This window comes from Panicum virgatum, chromosome 4K (assembly GCF_016808335.1).
Source record: "Panicum virgatum strain AP13 chromosome 4K, P.virgatum_v5, whole genome shotgun sequence".
Lineage (NCBI taxonomy): Eukaryota > Viridiplantae > Streptophyta > Magnoliopsida > Poales > Poaceae > Panicum > Panicum virgatum.
In genome coordinates this window covers 6,268,039-6,285,907 of record NC_053139.1, presented here as the reverse complement: position 1 = coordinate 6,285,907, position 17,869 = coordinate 6,268,039, and the positions used below count along the sequence as shown (strand labels likewise).

The window sequence follows — 17,869 nt, the reverse complement described above, 5'->3', positions numbered from 1 at the left end:
ACCCACAGCCGGATGGCGGAACGCACCCGCCTAATCCCAGAGGGAGAATACTCGGGAAAGCGCTAAGCGATTAGGCCGATCTAGCTTGGGGGCAAGAACGCAAGAACACTCGGGTTTAGAGTGGTTCGGGCTGCCGGAGCGTAATACCCTACGTCCACTGTGAGATGTATTGCTCTTAGTATGAATGAGTCTATCCTCTGCCCAGCCGGGACTTGAATCTTCCTCTAGCGAGCGTCTCCCTTTTATAGACCAAGGGGATGCGTACACAGGCGTTCAGACCCCGACAGGTGGGTCTAACGTGGATGTATAGTATACTACGCAGAAAGCTTCAATGGAGCTACAGCGGTTGAGAATCTCTTCTCGGATACACTTCATCGCCCTGTAGCCTCTCTGACCGAGGGGGGTCTCTATTTGTCCCATCGGTGAGGCGCCCGTTGGGGCAATGTAGCTTACATCGTAGTCTGTCGAGGCTACCGTGTAGGCGTCATAATGGGCGAAGCCGAGCCGTCGTGTCCAACTGGCATAGTAGACTGACATACGCGGCGTGGGCGGCGCCAGCGACTGCACTGTGCGCCTTGGTAACACGCGACCAACAGTACAACCTGGCAAAAGCTGCCTCGGGCTCTGCTGTGGCAGAGCGCACTTCCGCCTACCGCATTGAATGTGGTTGGTAGGCGAGTCTTCCAGTGGGAGGCACGCGGCCCCGCGCGCGTGCCCGCACCTACGGACACGTGGCGGCTCCAGACCAGCCCCAGGCGGGGTGTCGGTTCCACCCTGCTGAGGGGTCCGGATAGTATATGGGGGTCCCGGGCCCCAGCTGTTTTTGGCTGAGGGCTACCTTCTCCGGGACACGTGGCGTCACCAGACCCACCCCAAGTGGGGAGCGGGTCCGGGGCCGTTTGCCGGGAGAGTAGGGCTCTGGACCACAGGGGTCCGGCTGTCAGGGCATAGTTAAGGATTACTACGAGACTCTTGCCTAGACATAGCAATAGGGGGTACCCCAGTCCTGGGGTACCGACAGTGGCCCCTGGGCCCACCTCGGGAGAGGTACGAACCCGCGGGTGGGGCCACCATCGTGATGTGTTTCCACACAACTTGGCTGTGTCGGTGTGCTCATGTCGAAAGTGGGTGCTCCGGACCCCTTGGAGGCCGGAACACCTATTGCCAGATTCAGGTACTAGAGCGCTCTCCATAGGGCGGCGAAGGTACGGAACCAAGCCAAGCGGCTACACGGACCTCGGACCGCTCAGGGAGCGAGAATCACTTCCCCGGACCTGGCTCCTAGCGACCGTGGCGAGCGGTCTCCGCCGGAGCGGGTCACCGAAGTGGACTTGAGGCGACCGTGGCGAGCAGTCTCTGCCGGAGCGGGCCACCGGAGTGGACTTGAGTCGACCGTGGCGAGCGGTCTCCGCCGGAGCGGGCCACCAGAGTGGACTTGAGTCGACCGTGGCGAGCGGTCTCCGCCGGAGCGGGCCACCGGAGTGGACTTGAGTCGACCGTGGCGAGCGGTCTCCGCCGGAGCGGGCCACCGGAGTGGACTTGATGCGACCGTGGCGAGCGGTCTCCGCCGGAGCGGGCCACCGGAGTGGACTTGAGGCGACCGTGGCGAACGGTCTCCGCCGGAGCGGGCCACCGGAGTGGACTTGAGGCGACCGTGGCGAGCGGTCTCCACCGGAGCGGGCCACCGGAGTGGACTTGAGGTGTTGCTGACGATCCCATGAATTACGTCACCGGACCACTACCGCTCTGGACCACTTGCGGAGGGTGCGTGTTCTCGGGTGGCAGTCGGGCGGCATTTTGGAAGGCAGGCGTCATTACGGGAGTAATTCAAGCTGGATGACCAATGAGATCGCGGGTACCGAGGGTTGGGTAAAGAACACCACGGTGTAAAAAAACAACGCCAAGGGGAGCGCGGCCAGCAACGTGAACTGGGGTGGGCGTCATTTTCAGTCTGCCATTCTCCTGTCAAACATTTGGTGTTTCCAAGTAGGTCCAAAAGTAGAGTTTGTGAGGTGGGTATGGGGGCTGGTCTTGGTGAGAAAGATTCCAATTTTCATGGGACATTTCCTTCTACAGCAAGCATCATGAGTTGTTCTTACACTTTGTTCCTGTTTGCGCATTCTTATATATCGAAAGCATGAGGTTATATGATGCAAATAAAAATGACAGGATTCCTACATCCTACTTAACATTAATGTTCCATAAAAAGATTGAGTATGTGTGTTCACAGGGGTGTGAGTATGCGTGCGTTGTGAGTGTCTGAGTTGTACTGTGTAATCTCAAAAAAATAAAAAGATTGAGTAGTAATTAGAAAACTTCCCTCTTGCTACTTTACAGAGTGGACAACTCAGCGAGGACCATCATCTCACCGCTGAAGTCTTAACTACTATATGCAAATGTGTGGAGCATACTGAAATCATGATAGGTTAAGTGCTCATCACTTCTTGTAGGGACACAAGGGAATAGCTCTGGAGCAAATTTCTCTGATCAAAATGTTATGCCATGATGAAGGAGTACTAGCTAGGGAAGGAAGCATCCTGAATTGTTAATTTCAAATCACGCGGCCCTTATCAAATTAACTATATGAGACTAATTTGATTCCTATTGTTGGGTTGGCTTTTTTTTCCCCTGATTAGACATTTGGTTCGAAGATATCTTGAATGTTTAAGTTAAAAGGTTGGTTTGATGGTATGGATGAAATTTTTTGAAATGTCGTAAGCTTATAAGATATTTGAAAGGGTGTCCTTATCATGGTTTACATGGAAGATGTTACCGGTAATTCCGATGATCATAGGTGATTATCATGTCAAATCAATGGTGCCAAATGCGCAAAGATTTATTAGTGCCACAAATCACAACCAATCATTTTAGTACTTTACACATCAGAACAACAACCAAAATAAAAGAAAATTGCCCAACCACACTATCCAACAACTGTATCCCGGTGCCATTTCCAGCCAAACCAAACCCATGCAAATCATGTCGCGTAGCCAGATCAAGAAAGTCGCCCAAAACCTAAAATCTGATCGGTGATCACTCTGTCGTCGCGACGGTGACGGCGCCGAATATGGCTATTCTGCCTATATTTTTCAATATGTTTTGGAAAGTAGTAATCAAACAATCTGGTGATCGTTTCAACTTACAGAGTGGACCATCTAGTGAGAGCATCATCTCGCCTCTAACATATATGCAATGTGGAGCATGCCGAAATTATGTTTACTTCCTGTGGGCCACAGGGTGGTAGCTTTGCTGACACTTTTCCACGATCATCATCAGTTGTCCATGTCATCATGATGACTGTTAGCTGGCGAAGCATCAAATTTCCAACCAATCGCAGCTACAGGCAAACCTTCCTGTTTAGTTCGCGAATTTTTTTGGATTTTAACACTGTAGTACTTTTGTTGTTATTTGATAATTAATATCTAATTATGAACTAATTAGGCTTAAAAGATTTGTCTCGTGCTAATCAGTTAGACTATGTCATTAGTTATTTTTTCAACTACATTTAGTACTACATGCATGTGTTTAAAAATTTGATGTAACAGATACTGTAAATTTTTTTTCGAAACTAAACAGGCTGGGCGACGCTGATTTGTTCTTGTACCATTAGGTGCTTTGTGACTTCTCTGTATCTACCGGCCGGTACCGGACATTTTGAAGCGTTCAACTTTGATGGCAGAGGATATTTAGAAACTCATAGCATGCTTCACGCTGGCTTCGATCAGTATAATACCTTTAATCACAGCATCTAAAATTCCTTACATCCCCTCAAGTCTAAGTCAATTTGATTAAATTAAGCCGGTTGTTTGATTAGACACTCTTTACGTATTATGAGGAAAAAAGTTAAACGATGTTATTCATAACATATATACCATTCAGCTTTGCAAAATCACCACAAATTCAAATGTAAAGCCAATAGAGTGAAAATCAACCTCATCACAATTCACAACCAATTACTATGTACATCTTTAACAACAACGAATTGCCAGCCCACACTACCCAAAAAAAACTGAATTACCTCGTCGTTGACCCATACCAAACCCCAAGCAAATCATGTCGCGCGTGTCCCGATCCAGAAAGGCTCCCGGCGAGTCCAACGCGACGGCGACGATGGCGATCACCCCGCCTTGGCGACGGTGACGGCGCCGAACCACCGCGAGCAGGTGTAGACGGAGCAGAAGGCCTGGAGCGTGGTGAGCAGCAGCATCATGACGGCGGCGAGGAAGGTGAGCACCTGCCACGAGCTGAACACGTACTTGCGCATGAACCGCTTCGCCCTCACGCGCCACCGCGAGTTGTAGTAGCGGTTGGCCTCCTCGACGGCCCTGTCCATGGCCGCCACCTTGGTCAGCCGCACCGACCGCGTCATCCCGTTCCACAGCCTGGCGGCCTCGCCGTCGCTCTTCATCCGGTTCAGCACCACCCCGCGCCGCCGCAGCACGGCCACGTCCTCGTCGGTGTCGATGATGCCGTTCATCAGCTCCGTGTACCGGGCCAGCACCAGCGGGCCCGCCGCCGCCGCCGCCTCGTAGGCGACAAGGTTCCGGAGCACCACCTCCGTGTGGGAGTCCAGGGTCACAACGGGAAGGTGGAAGGTCAGCGTCTTGGGGTCGAACGCGACGGTGGACAGGTCGCCGGCGGTCGGGGAGAACTGGATGCCGACGTTGGCCAGCTCGGACACCGAGGGGACCATGATCTCCTCGATCAGCGGCGGCCGGGTCAGGTACCCCGCCGAGGAGCTCGGGTCGCGGGGGTTGGTGGTGCTCCCGTCGGCGCCGGACATGAAGAAAGCCTCGACGGGCTGCTTCATCGCCGAGATGCCCGGCAGGACGGTGAGCATCTTCCACGGCGCCTTGACGACGAACGCGATCGGCTTCGTCACGTAGCGCATCCGGCCGCTCGACGCCAGGCCCCCCACGGTGAGGAGCAGCTGCTTGACGTATTCCCAGCCGCCGCCGGCCGGTTTCTGCTCCTCCTCCTCCTCGCCGCCGCCGCCGCCGCCGCCGCCGTCCACCAGCTGCTCCTCGATGTCGTACCCCTCGTCGTGGTGGTTGCCGGCGTGGGCGTCGGCCGCCTCAGCCGCGTGGTCCTCGGCCGGCTTCGGCACGAGCAGGTAGTAGAGCGCCTCGAGCACGTGCGCGTGTTTGCCGACGTCGACCGCCGGGAAGTTCTCCATCATCTTGAACGGGCAGAGCTCCTTCACGAGGCCGGTGACCATCCGCGCGAGCAGCTCGCCGGCCTCATCGGCGGACGCGCACTGCGGCTCGAGGATCCGGCGGAGGAGGAAGAGCGGGACCTGGTTCTCGAGCATGAGCATGTCGCGGAGGATGAGGTTGTGCGCCGACTTCCTCCCGGAGAAGTCGACGAGGTGCTGCATCCTCGACGGCACCCGCCGCAGCGCCGCCTTTCCGCCGTCGCCGGCGACCTCCCCCTCGTCAGCCGCGGCGGCGGCGGCGTAGACCTGCAGAAACTCGAGCAGGAACGCGCCGTCGACGAGCATCATCCACGCCAGCGTCTCGCCGCCGAAGTCGAGGTAGCGGTGGTAGTGGGCGCGGACCCGGCGCTCGAGCCGCCGGAACTGGTCGACGAGGCCGTCGAGCCGGACGGCCCCCGGCGGCCGGAGCCGCCGCTGCGCGCGGCGCGCCGCGGCGAGCTTGTAGCGCTCCATCTCGTACAGCTCGGGGCGCCAGTGGTGGTAGGGTCCGAGCGCGATGAGCTGGGGCTTGTAGGCCTCCGGCTTGTGCACCCGCAGCGCCTTGGGCACGTTGAAGACGGACACCGGGATGCCGGTGTCGTCGTCGTCGCCGCCGCCGTCGCCCCCGGCGGCGCCCTCCTCCAGGGACTGCCGGATCCGAACCACCCACCGGACTTCGTCGAACGCCGGCGGCGGCGCTCCGTCCCGGGCGGTGCCTTGCTGATCGGAGGCCGCCATTGCTGGTCAGTGTACGTGCTGCCTAGCTAGCTCTCACGATCACGCACACTGACACGCTCACTTTTGCCAGAGAAGCGAGCTGGCTCCTGGCTGCTGGCTGTTGCTTGGCAATTGGATAACCGGCAGCTAGCAATTTATACTACTTAATTTGCAGCGATGATTTTATATAGTTATTCAGATCAATTTCGTCAAAACAAATGAAGGAATAAAGTTTAAGTTGGTGGCGTAACGCTTTTGGTTTGAAGTGTGGAGGTTTGGTTTCATTTTTCACATGCACGGTTTCATCCTTTTCATTTTCCACACGTTCTCCATCTGCAGATGTCTCGATCGGGCATGGCGTTCGAACCTCCCACTCGAGCATGCTTCCTAGCTGCTAGAACTTGATACATGTATATATGAACAGCCTGCAAAAGAGGTTGGCATGCGGATGCAGTACTCTCTTTTTTTAAGAGAGAGAGAGAGAGAGAGAGAGAGAGAGAGAGAGAGAGAGAGAGAGACTATTTTAATTTGAGCGCTTTATGTAAACAGCCTCAAGCTTACGAATAAAAATAAAAATTCAAGCACCTAAACAAAAAGTGTAGATGTGTGAAAAGGAAAAAAAAACAGGTACTATGATCGGTAAGGCAACATCACGATCGAGCAGCGACAGTGATCAAATACCCCACATATAAATTCTGGTCTGATCAGGCCATCGATCGCCCCAATAGGAATGCCAGCATGCCCATCCAGGCACCCTGCACGCGCCAGACTGGAAAGAAGAACAGTGCTCTGCGCCTTCCATGGCCCGAATAATCCCTGCCACTTGAGTACTTGGCCGTCACTTCCTTCCATCTTTTGCGAGGAGCCGCTTGTGATGACTGATGAGTGATCCGGAAGCAGATGCATTAATGCATACATAAGGGTCTGTTTGGATCCAGGTGCTAAAAATTAGCACCTCCACTTTTAGTCCATTTTAGCTCCAATAGATTCAAACAGGTGGGACTATTTAGGGCTAAAGTGAATTAGCACCCAAAAAAATTAGCACTTCCAAGAGGTGCTTATTGGCACTATTTCTGCGTGGGCCCCACTGAATTGTTACTATTTCCTAACCCCATTCATAGCCAATGATTGGGATATATATTTCGTCCTCAAATTAGTCCATGAATCCAAACAACTCTAGAGGCTAAATTTTATAGAGCTAATTGAAGAACAAAACTTTAGTTCTCAAATTAGCCCAAGGGCTAAAGATGCAAACAGGGCCCAAATCGCATATAAATGGTGGTTAAACATGGCGGGACCTGATCGACCAAGAGCATCTCCAAACAACAACAACAACATAGCTTTTTTCCCCAAATAAGTTGGGGTAGGCAAAGAGCATCTCCAAAAGACTAGTTAAATATCACTCTTTATATTACTATTTAGCTATTTATTTAGCAAGCATTCACTCTCTATATGCCTATACTATCCAACAATCTAGCTATCTGAGTTTGAGAGTCAAAATTATGATTTATAATGGGATCCCTGAGTTCTTGCACTAATAACCCTAGAAATAATTGGGGACTCGCAATTGGGTCCATGGCCGGAGCTGCCATGGTTGCAGGCGAAATCCGGGCGAGGGGGCTCGCCGGCGGTGGAGAAGAGGGGGAGGAGCACCAGGAAGACGAGAGCAACTAGTTTTGAGGGTCAGCTAGGGCGGATCGAGACTGGGGTGGTGGCTCGGCGTGGAGCTCCTGGCGGCGGCGGCCATGGCGGGTGGGCGAGCTCGTGCACGCGACCGGCGTCGCCATGGGTAACGAGCTGTTCACGCGGCCGAGCGCCGATGCAGCTCGGGATGGACGCATACCTGCGCGTGTCCATGGTCGGCTGGCCAAATCCATGTCCGATGCGTCCCATCAACGGTTGCCCAGAGGCCCAGACCAGAGCACGCGGGTCTGTCTTCGGAGGTGGCGGCGACGGCCACGGCGGGTCGGCGAGCTCCGGTCCCAGCGAGTTGCAGCTCCGCGCGAACCACCCGTCCCGGTGGCGGGCCCCGAGGGGGATTAGGGAGTTGGCGAGCGGAGCAAGCACGGCAAAATTGCCTAGCGGCAGGGGAGGATTGACGAGCGGGATAGAGAGGCGAGGAAGAAGGCGAGCCTGTTGGATACCGTTTTCAGCGCCAATTCTTCTTTTTTACCGAGGCAAGTAAGTTTAGCGATGCTGTTGGAGTTGCTCTAACCACCAGTTCCTGAGGATCTTCTTGTCGAAGGCATTGTTTAAACACAGGTGGATCACGATTGAGTTAGCCATGAGGAGCTAATTTCAGTCTTCGAACTGATTACGGGTGCTCTGCTTTTCAACTGATTTTTTCGACGGATTTTGTCAGTATCATCTATCTGCCCAGGATCTTGGAGGTTTATATGACGGCATTCATATAAGTATGATGTACATTTGTCAGTTTTGTAGAGGGTAGGATATTGCTTTATTAACAGCTATACACAAGTAGTACATCATTTCTCAAATGTAGCACGATGCATCTATATGTACAGAGTTTATTCACATAACACAAGGAGTAGCAAGATATTATATGTACAGAGTTGATCACATAACATACGGAGTAGCACGATATATGCACAGAGGTGATGTACGGGCTACCTGGCCGCAAAGCAAAATTTCTACGTCAGGTCAGTCCAGGGGCAGAGCAGCCAAATGTCTTCTCGCTGCTGTAGCACATGTAAAGGAAGCCGTCCTTGTCCTTGTACGAGTCGTATACACTTCCCATCAGGCTAGCTGTGGATACACATTGCATCACCACTATCAATCAAACCAAGTTTTATTCCAAAGAAAAGAAACTACCAATTCAAGCAATACAACAACAACCCCTTTCTAATTGCACGGAATCTAGTTTCGACCTTCGGCTGCTTTCGAAGTAGTGCTTGTTACAACATTGCTAGATCCTAACAAAGCACAACAGGCCGCAACCTAACCGAGGAACAAAATGCCTAAGGCTTCGGCAGGGATCGGAGTAACAGATTATATGAGCAAAGGCGGTCTCACCTGTTTGGGGCAAAGTGTTGTTTACAAACACAAATAGCGCTGTTCCTGGAGATAGGTGTAACCTGGACCGTAGTATGAAAATGAACTGCCCAACTGGCATGTCACAGGGAACCAGGTACCTGCACCATATATAAAGTTGTATTAGTATTACTACATGTCAATCTTCGAAATAGATGATCAATGAAATTACAATAGCATATCAATCACCGCATGGTGCAGCGTGGAATCAATGACAATCAAACAACCAATCCATCTCTAGCAATGTAATAGGCACAAGAGAGTAGTAACTTACTTCCTCTTCTCCATTTCTGGTAAATTACTCCTTGAATACCTTTCAACGATGACCTGCAAATACAAGCTTACAATTCAGGAGGTTCAAGTTCGTCAAGCAAGAGATGCAAAAATATCAGAGATTTGGGGCAAAAGGGGAATACAGAAATGTAGGCTAGAATTTGATAAGTTGCAGTACAATATTGGTTTAGGCTAGAATTTATTCAGTTTCAGTAGAAATATTGGTTTATGCTAGAATTTGCAATGTTTCTAGACCCTCATGCATGCATGTAAGAACACTTTGAGTATCAGAAAATGATTTGCATGTACATGATGGTGGGCATAACTTGAAAGAAAAGGAACTGATTCAATCAGCGCAGCATAACAAAATAAGATAGAACCCTGAACGAAACCCCAGGGCCCCATCATGAGAGATGCTAGTAATTTCTTTTAAAGTTCCGGAAGCCAACAACTTGTCTGAATCAATGAAGGAATTCTGAACTGAATCCTAAAATCCGTTATGCCGTTTGGTCCCGTCCACATCCATATATGCGATTACATGATTGATATCTGGAAGAGGAGGATGGGCGGAAGTGGAAAAAAGGAGCAGCACTCGATGGAAGTTACAGAGAGCAGTATGATCAACAACTAGTCGGCGGGCTAGCGATGTGAACACGAAGAAGAGAAGAAGGGGGCAGGGCCCTTCCTGCCTAGGGTTTGGGGCGGAAGAGGGAAAAGGAACGAGAACGGAGAGGGTTCACATACGGGGACCCTGGCGGGGTAGTTGGCGATCATGGCGGCGGATTCCTGGAGCCTCTCATCTGCACCCGGACCCCCAGCATGCATCAGAACTCATTCAATCGAGTGAAATACAGAGGCAGATATCTATCGAGAGCTACTGACCGAAGGTGAATTCCTTCTTGAAAGGCTTCATGGCGAATCAGATCGGCTCGGAGCGAATCGCCGGTTGCTTCCTCCCCTTCGTTGCCAATCTGCTATGGCGAATTGCCCCCAAATCGGCCGCCGCCGCAGGAAGGAGAAGTGGAGAAGAAAGAGGACTCGAGGAGGAGGAAGACGGAGAGCAAACGGCAAACTGGTAGTTGGGCTGGGCTGCCCGGTTCCGGATAGCCCAGCCCAGCCCATACCAGCCCAATTGAGCCCATGGGGCCCAACATCCCGACAACTATAGCTACCTGCAGCCCACGGAAAACTAGTTGGTTGTCGTGTTGGGTGTCGCCGCGTCGCCTGCATCCAGCTTCCTCCTCCCTGAACCCTCGCCGCCGCCGCTCCGGGTCCGTGCCCCTGCCGGCGCCGCCGCCGCCGAGAGAGGGAGAATAGGGAGGATGGCCGGCGCCCTCGACATGTCCCTCGACGACCTCATCTCCAAGAACAAGAAAACCCAGCCGCGCCCCAGCGGCCGAGGCCCGGCCTCCGGAGGCGGAGGCCCCGCACCCACGGCGCCGCGCCGTCGCTTCAACGCCCGCGCAGCCGCAGCCCCGTACCACCGCGGCACCACTTTCCCTTTCCAGGTGAGGGATCTCCTACTGTCCTCCCCAAATCGAGATTACTAACACCCCCTCCCCCTCCCCCTCTGCTGCTGCTGCTCCATCTACTAACCGAATCGCAGGCGCAGGCGCGGCGGCCCATGGCTTATGCTGGATACGGAGCCCCCCAGCCCCAGCCGCCGATGGACGCGCCCACCAAGCTTTACATCTCCAACCTCGACTATGGCGTCTCCAACGACGACATCAAGGTATCTTTCTCGGTTTCTCCTGCCCTAAACCTAGTGCTAGGTCACGCCCTTCCCTTCCTCTCTGCCTACATCTGATCCATCGATTGAGCGCCTAGCGCTGCTTATTAGGGCAACGGAACGAACGGAATTCCATCTTTTCTTTTATTTTCGCTGTGTCGCATTCTACCCAGCCAAACATAATGCTCATCCTCCTCTTCTCAGGAACTATTTTCTGATGTCGGCGATATCCAGCGTTACTCCATCAACTATGACAGGAGTGGAAGATCAAAGGTTCCTTCCAATGCCCATGCTCTTCCCATCTGCCCCTTCCTTTTCTTTACTTGGTTCAAATGCTCATTGATGTTCCTCGACTTTGACAGGGGACCGCAGAGGTTGTCTTCTCAAGAAGGTCTGATGCTCTAGCTGCTCTTAAGAGGTACAACAATGTGCAGCTTGATGGCAAACCTATGAAAATTGAGATCATTGGGACAAATATTGAGGCGCCACCAATGGCTACCTTCTCCTTCAATCCACCATCTGGAAACTTCAATGGGCTTTTCAGAAGGTTAGTAGCATCATTCTTGGCCATTATGCCTGTCTTGATGAAATATCACCTGCAGAGCATTGCTTTCCAAATCTATGGCACTTCTTTCCAGCCATTACCCTTTTGCTTGATTAGCATCTCCGCAAATAGGCAGTATGCGTGAGCCTGTTAAGAGTTTCAATTCTGCAGCATGGTTTCGACAGTTTGTGAAGTGTGCTGGTACTACAAGCGCAGCAGGGATTATGTGACGTTTGGGTACTCATATTGAAACTCCCGTGTGAACCAAAAAAAAAAGGATATATTTTCTGTCCTGTAGGGAGAAAATGCATAAACGTCAGATTAGTGACAGAAGTGTATATATGACCAACTTGTTTCTCATAATTAGTGTTAACCTAAACAGTGTACACAGGCTAAACGGCCGTGTATGCGAACATAAAGCTTTTCTTGACATTTTAGAATCACATGGAAATCCATCAAGCATGAAATGAAAGTGAAGCTGAGTGTTAGTTCTTGGTTGCTAATCTTGAGATTGTGTTGTCATGTGAATGAACAATTTTGACTATGCTTTATTGGCCCCTAGCTAATTTTAAGATTGCATTGTCATATGAATGAACAATTTCGACTATGCTTTATGGCACCCTAGCTAAATTTAAGATTGCATTGTCATGTGCATGAACAATTTTGACTATGCTTTATTGCATCTTGCTTTATTTTTTTAATATATGGAATAAGAAGTCATTACTGAAACTTTGCAGCAGGCCCGGAAGAGGTGGTGATGGAGGATGGCCTCGGGGTAGAGGTGGATTCGGTGGGCGTGGGCGGGGGCAAGGGAGCCGTGGGCGAGGGAGGGGAGGGCGTGGCGGTGAGAAAGTTTCAGCTGAAGATCTGGATGCGGACTTGGACAAGTACCACAAAGCAGCAATGGAGACCAGCTAAATGGTTCTGGCACTGATTCAACACAGGCAATAGGCCTAGCTCTGTCTCCTTCTGTAGGAATGCTGATGCAGACATGTATCGGTTCATGAGCGGAGAGCGTGTAAGGTTAAGCTGTAAGAAGCTTCTTTTGTTTCACCGAGCATGTTGGGTAATGAGATGATGGTGGGTGAGGGCTGATTATTTGGGACATGAGGTGTTGCCGGTGACCAAATGGGACTCTGTTAATTATAATTTAGTAATTTAGAAGCTTGTAGAAGGGGATAGAATAGAGACGAGAAGTTTTTAAGGTTTTCTTGCATTTGCACTTGGAGGTGGAGGCCTGGAGGTCATCACATTTGTGCTTGTCTGGGCACTACTCAGATAATCTGAGGGTGTGCATGGATTGGCCTGTGTCTGCATCCAGGATTTGTGGTTTCATTTTCATGTGTTTTAGCTGCTTAGTTTATGCTTCAGAAAAGGGTCATGCTGTGTACGCATCATCAAACTAGAAGGTGTATACGGTAGAAGAAGAATGCAGGCACGTCAATTTACCAGTCTGGGAGGAAGGTTGGTTATCGAGGACGAGGACGATGATACATTGTCTTGATGCCCCAGCCTCCAGCGCTGCAGCCGGCAAGCACGAACGCGAGCGCGCGGTTGGCGGCGAACAAAATTCAAAATCAAAAAACAAAGAACGACCAGATCGTGAGGCAAGGGAAACAAGGACCTTTGAGTCGACCCACAAGAACTCAACGAATCGATCAACATTCCTAGGCGAGATGGACAGTGACGAGAGAGCCTGGAGACGAAATGAGAAGACGCGGTTGGTACAAGGACGAAGGATGGAAGGGACAAATGCAGTTATTTTTGCTTGTATTGTTGGTTTTGTAGCGCAGATCTTAGACCCATAAACCCACCTTTTCGAACCATACATTAGCGAGTTGTCATGATTGTTGGGTCCGTCCAAAAACCTCGGACACTGATCAGCGACGAAACGATTACACGCCTGCCCCTCGTGCTCCGCAGTCCCGATCGGCAGGACAAACGATGTGCGATTTCGTTCGGCGGAGCAGCACGTGGAAACGGACATCGGGCTAGAGGCTCGAGTGCCGAACCAACCCGATGCTCCACGCCCGGAAATCGCCTGAAGCCAACTGGAGGACCCAGTTCGTTTCAAAATAAATAAATAAATAAATAAAAGGAAAGAAAGGGGAAGGAAAAACGTGACCTCGCCGTCGTGGGGCACGCGATCACGCACCACGCCACCAGCCATTGTGACTTCGCCGTCGCACGCCTTGTCGATCCGCTCGAACGCACCGCATCGGCGGGCTCCGTCGCCTCACGCAGAGGCAGGGGTCGGTCCGTCCAGCACGTGGGCTCTCGCCCCCTCGGTAACCTGCCACCCTGGCGCTCGACACGGGCCCGCATGACACCAGCTGGAACGCTCCGCCGGCCGCCGCGAGACTGGCCCCGACGGCGGCCCCACGTGTCAGCGAAAGGTGCCGCGCCGCCACCGACCTACCATCCCCTTCAAATTCTCCCCCGCCCTCTAGCGCGGCGCCCAAACGTAACCGCCCCGCAACGAGCACCTGCTCGGCTCTCGCCTCCCTCCCCCCTCCCCACCCTCGTCCTCCGCCCCAAGCAGCCGCCCCCGCTCGAGAACCCGAGAGAGCCCCCCACACGCGCTCGCCGCCCCCCGCCGCCGCGCCGCCACCCGGAGAAGACAGAAGACCGCGGGCGCCGCGCGGGGATGGAGCTCTTCCCGGACGGGACCCACGTGCGGCTCCGCAGCCGCGTGCACGGCACGTACCTCCACGCCGACGAGGACGGGTCGGGGGTCTCCCTGCGCCCGCGCGGCGGCGGCGGGGCGGTCCCGAGCGCCGCCGGGGTGTGGCGGGTGCACCGGGTCCTGCGCGACGGCATCCAGTACGTCCTCCTCCACGGCGCCGCCTACGGCCTCTACCTCGCGCTCTCGACCGACGAAGCCGCCCCGCCCCCGAAGGGCTGCGCCGGCAGCCGCGTCGTCCAGCGCGGATTCGACCACCCGGAGCTGGACGCCGTCATGTGGAGGCCCGTCCCCGTGGCCGACGGCGGCGGCTACGTCCTCCTGCGCCACGTCTACAACGGCAACCTCCGCGCCAACGGCAGGTTCCGCTTCTGGAACAACTCCGGCGTCAGCCTCGACTACTACTTCGGCACCCGGAGCACGATGAGGCATTGGAGGGTCGAGCTCGTCCCGCCCAGGCCTCAGGGAGCGCCAGACCTCCCGCACCCATCACGGGTGAGTTCGCCGTCCTGCTTTCACCTAGCTAGTCACTCGAGCGTTGATTTGGGCGGAGTGGGATTCGTGGACACCAATCGATGCCGTGACCGGGTTACTGTCTGCTGGGAACACCAATCCCGGATGTTTCTGTTCTGTCGCGTCGATTCTCACTACAGCTGTTGAGTGCTGAATCTGATTGTTGCCTTTGTTCATGCTTACCTGCATTTACCGAAGCAGTTAATTACTGGATTCTTCCTGTGATCGAATTCGTTGCATTTTTTTTTTTGCCATGATTACCTCTTCTGTAAGTAAAAAGTTCTAGCTCCGAAGCCCACGAGTTGTAGCTCCTCTGCAATACTTGGTTCGCTTTAGGCAGCAGTTATCGATGATCAAATTAATCCTGTTCGCCTCCCGATTCCCCAAAGTTGTTCTCTATGTAGATTATGCTTGCTTTATGAAAAGTTCTGTAATGTGTTATCTGCATTGAGTAAGACGTGCTGAAAGCACTTGATTCATACTAGTTGGCAATCTGCCTGTTGTTCTCGATCGACTGCCATATGCGAGTTACCAGTAAAATTTGACGTGTACTTGGGAAATCTGAGCAATCTTTCATTGTCGTCAGTCTTGGATCGTTTCTTGCCAGATCACAATGAGTACCGCCTATCTTGCTCTGAACATTTACTTCTCATTATAGTGTTTATTGTTCATTCAGTCACCGTACCGGTGTTGTCTAGCTGTTTGGTTTTCCTAAACATAATTCCACTGCAACAGAAACAAGGAGGCCGCACTGGCTTCCTGTTCCTGCAGCACGCTAAGCCTGAGGCAGATAGGCGGCGGGTAATCAAGCACCTGCGTTCGGACGAGCCGCTGAACTTCGGCCAAGATGGTGTGCGCTTCTTTTCTTTCTACGGCCGCTCCGTGTACAACCTGAGGACCCAGATGGGGATCCGTGCGAACCAAGGGGACGTCTTCGGCACCATAATGTGCGTGCAGGCCGGCTTGTATGGGCGGCTGACCCCTCTGGTCAACGACCTGCCTCACAGCGACGAGCTCATGAACATTGTCATGTTCACCGCCGGGGCACCAGGTGAGGACTTCGCAGTTTTCCTAGTAGTTCGTGTAGCACTTGTTATCTGCTTTGTCGCCGTTTCAGGTGGTGAGGTATTTGAAGTTTTTTCAAAGTGGTCTTGTGATGACGATGTTGAAGGGATCAGTACTGATGAGAATAAAAATGCAACTTGCAACATAGGTCGAAGCTCACAGTAATTCTGTAGTTCTGAATTTGATATAAAAATAGATAAGTGTATCGGTACTCAGTAGATCATAGTAGTATAGTACCATACTGATGACAACAGAGAATTTAACTTGAACAGTATGTAGATAGCTGAAATATATTCAGAGTACTTCTGCACTTATATAAATAATTTCTATATGTAGTAGTATATCCTCATCTTGGGTTTTTATTTTCCTCAAGTGGGCAGATTTGTTCTTGAGAAAATTGTTTAGTTTCTTTGACTTGGACTAATCTGAAACATGCTTTAGAATTTAAAATTAAGCAGAAGCCGTTGAATGGAAGCAATCTCAGGTCTAGTATTGAGAGTGCCTTGTAATATTTAGCAATCCTTTGACAGATCCTAAATTTGATCTGGTTCTAGAAGTCGTCGGGTTTTCATTTCTTAGCATGATCCCTGAGTTAGGAAATTCAGTCGAGCTAAGCTGCCAATAATCTGATCTTCACTACAGAAAGTTCAGTTGTTCCCACTTGTTAGCCAATAATTTTGATATTGTAACTGATTGTATGCTCTCTTTCGTTATTCATCAAAGTTCAACTCATTAGTTTCACTTGTTAGCCAATAATTTTGATCTTGTAACTGATTGTTTGCTCTCTTTCGTTATTCACAAAATTGAACTCATTCTTTTATTTATTCCCTTGCGATTTCAGATGCTGAGGCGTTAGTGTACCCAGATGTTGACGCAGAAGAACCATAGAGGAATACGGGAGCAGAACTTCTGACAACAACTTCACAATTCATCCCTTCAGAAATCAGAAGTCTGAATACTTCGGCTACAGTGACTTGAGAATCAGCTTGTCTTCTTTTTGTTCAGATGGCTTCAGAAAACTCAGCAACTCTACTGTTTCTATTAGTTAGGTTCTACTCGTTCCGCTGGCCCGATGGGTTTGAATTGGCCTTTCAGTTTCATTCAGAACTTTCCAAACTGGTGAAGGCGTTACGTGGAAGTAGTAATGGTGAACGATTTTGCGAAGTAACGTTGGTTTTAGTTACCATATTCATCTCTGTTGGGTTACTACAAGAATGGCTGTTGCTGGTTTTGCTTGTACCTTGCTTCTGATACATGGAAAAAATAGAGTCGATGGACGCCTGTTGAATTTAGCTTTCAGTTCAAGTCATGGTTACGTATCATTTGTGTGTTGATGCTCCGCACCGAACTTCTCTGTCTCTGTTTATCGATATATCCAGCAAAAGAATGGCTCTTCCTCTGTCTGCGAGTCGCTTGGTCTGGTGCCTCTGTACCTGCTTGTTTCTGTTCGTTTTCTGTTGTCGGATTTTTTTTTGTCAGAGTTATACTAGTCTGAATGTCTGATGCTCAGTTCAGTCTCTGGTTCCATTTCCAAGGCTGTTGCTGCCTCTGTTATTGTAAATAAAGATGATAAACTACCTTAAATCACATAGGCTACCAAATTTGCACTGCACATATCAACCTATAACAAATTTCAGCGGAACAGGAAAACTAGCATTCATCTCACATATGATATGATCAAACAGTAACATTCCTGCCTTGCAATTCCGGGTCGATTTCCAGGCTTCCAGTAGAAAGATAAAGTTCTAGTCTGCCTGTAGCTACTCCGTTCAATGGCGTCCGCGACTTGTGATAAAATTCAAGCCGGATCCTAAATTTGCTGGACCCAGCTGCGCCTGAAACTAACCATGCGTCGTCTTCGTTGCGCTGCGGGCGCAGCAGAAGCCCCGGCGAGGGGGGCGGGCGGCCGCGACGCGACGCCCACGTTGGAGTTGGACCAGGCGCCGGTGACGTAGCCGTCCCCGCGGACGCCGCACGATGCCTCGGCGACCCCGAGGTCGAGGTCGATGCGGCACTCCACGCCGTCGCCGGGGTGGCCGCAGAACGGGCAGGCGAGTAACTCCGCGCCCGGCGTCCGGCCACTGCGCCGCCGCCCGCCGA

At 51.8% G+C, this 17,869-nt stretch overlaps 4 protein-coding genes across 8 annotated transcripts; 2 read left to right on the top strand and 2 right to left on the bottom strand.

The window, feature by feature from the left end:
- Window positions 1–3,833: 3,833 nt before the first annotated feature.
- On the bottom strand, window positions 3,834–6,047 carry LOC120702803 (putative UPF0481 protein At3g02645). Its single transcript, XM_039986756.1, has one exon. The coding sequence runs from the start codon at window positions 5,930–5,932 to the stop codon at window positions 4,118–4,120; it is 1,815 nt and encodes a 604-aa protein (XP_039842690.1). The 5' UTR covers window positions 5,933–6,047; the 3' UTR covers window positions 3,834–4,117.
- A 2,298-nt stretch (window positions 6,048–8,345) lies between these two features.
- Window positions 8,346–10,287, bottom strand: LOC120702802 (autophagy-related protein 8D-like). 2 transcript variants are annotated; one of them, XR_005686540.1, is made up of 6 exons: window positions 10,118–10,287; window positions 9,980–10,035; window positions 9,237–9,289; window positions 8,945–9,063; window positions 8,493–8,677; window positions 8,346–8,447 (listed from the first exon to the last, which is right to left on the bottom strand). XR_005686540.1 is itself a non-coding variant. In XM_039986755.1 (5 exons), exons 1-5 carry the CDS (start codon window positions 10,146–10,148, stop codon window positions 8,568–8,570), a joined length of 369 nt encoding a protein of 122 aa, XP_039842689.1. In that variant the 5' UTR covers window positions 10,149–10,287; the 3' UTR covers window positions 8,346–8,567. The 2 variants fall into 2 exon arrangements, 1 of the variants encoding a protein (XP_039842689.1); XM_039986755.1 differs by having other exon boundaries at window positions 8,346–8,677.
- A 142-nt stretch (window positions 10,288–10,429) lies between these two features.
- Window positions 10,430–12,841, top strand: LOC120702801 (THO complex subunit 4B-like). 4 transcript variants are annotated; one of them, XM_039986752.1, is made up of 5 exons: window positions 10,430–10,743; window positions 10,848–10,967; window positions 11,169–11,237; window positions 11,327–11,511; window positions 12,249–12,841. In XM_039986752.1, the coding sequence occupies exons 1-5, from the start codon at window positions 10,558–10,560 to the stop codon at window positions 12,424–12,426; spliced, it is 738 nt and encodes a 245-aa protein (XP_039842686.1). In that variant the 5' UTR covers window positions 10,430–10,557; the 3' UTR covers window positions 12,427–12,841. The 4 variants fall into 4 exon arrangements, with proteins under 4 accessions (XP_039842686.1, XP_039842685.1, XP_039842683.1 ...); XM_039986751.1 differs by having other exon boundaries at window positions 12,246–12,841; XM_039986749.1 differs by having other exon boundaries at window positions 10,431–10,743; window positions 10,842–10,967; window positions 12,246–12,841.
- Window positions 12,842–14,049: 1,208 nt separating this feature from the next.
- LOC120705017 lies at window positions 14,050–17,078 on the top strand. Its single transcript, XM_039989562.1, has 3 exons — window positions 14,050–14,686; window positions 15,440–15,755; window positions 16,611–17,078. The coding sequence occupies exons 1-3, from the start codon at window positions 14,156–14,158 to the stop codon at window positions 16,655–16,657; spliced, it is 894 nt and encodes a 297-aa protein (XP_039845496.1). The 5' UTR covers window positions 14,050–14,155; the 3' UTR covers window positions 16,658–17,078.
- Window positions 17,079–17,869: the final 791 nt, after the last annotated feature.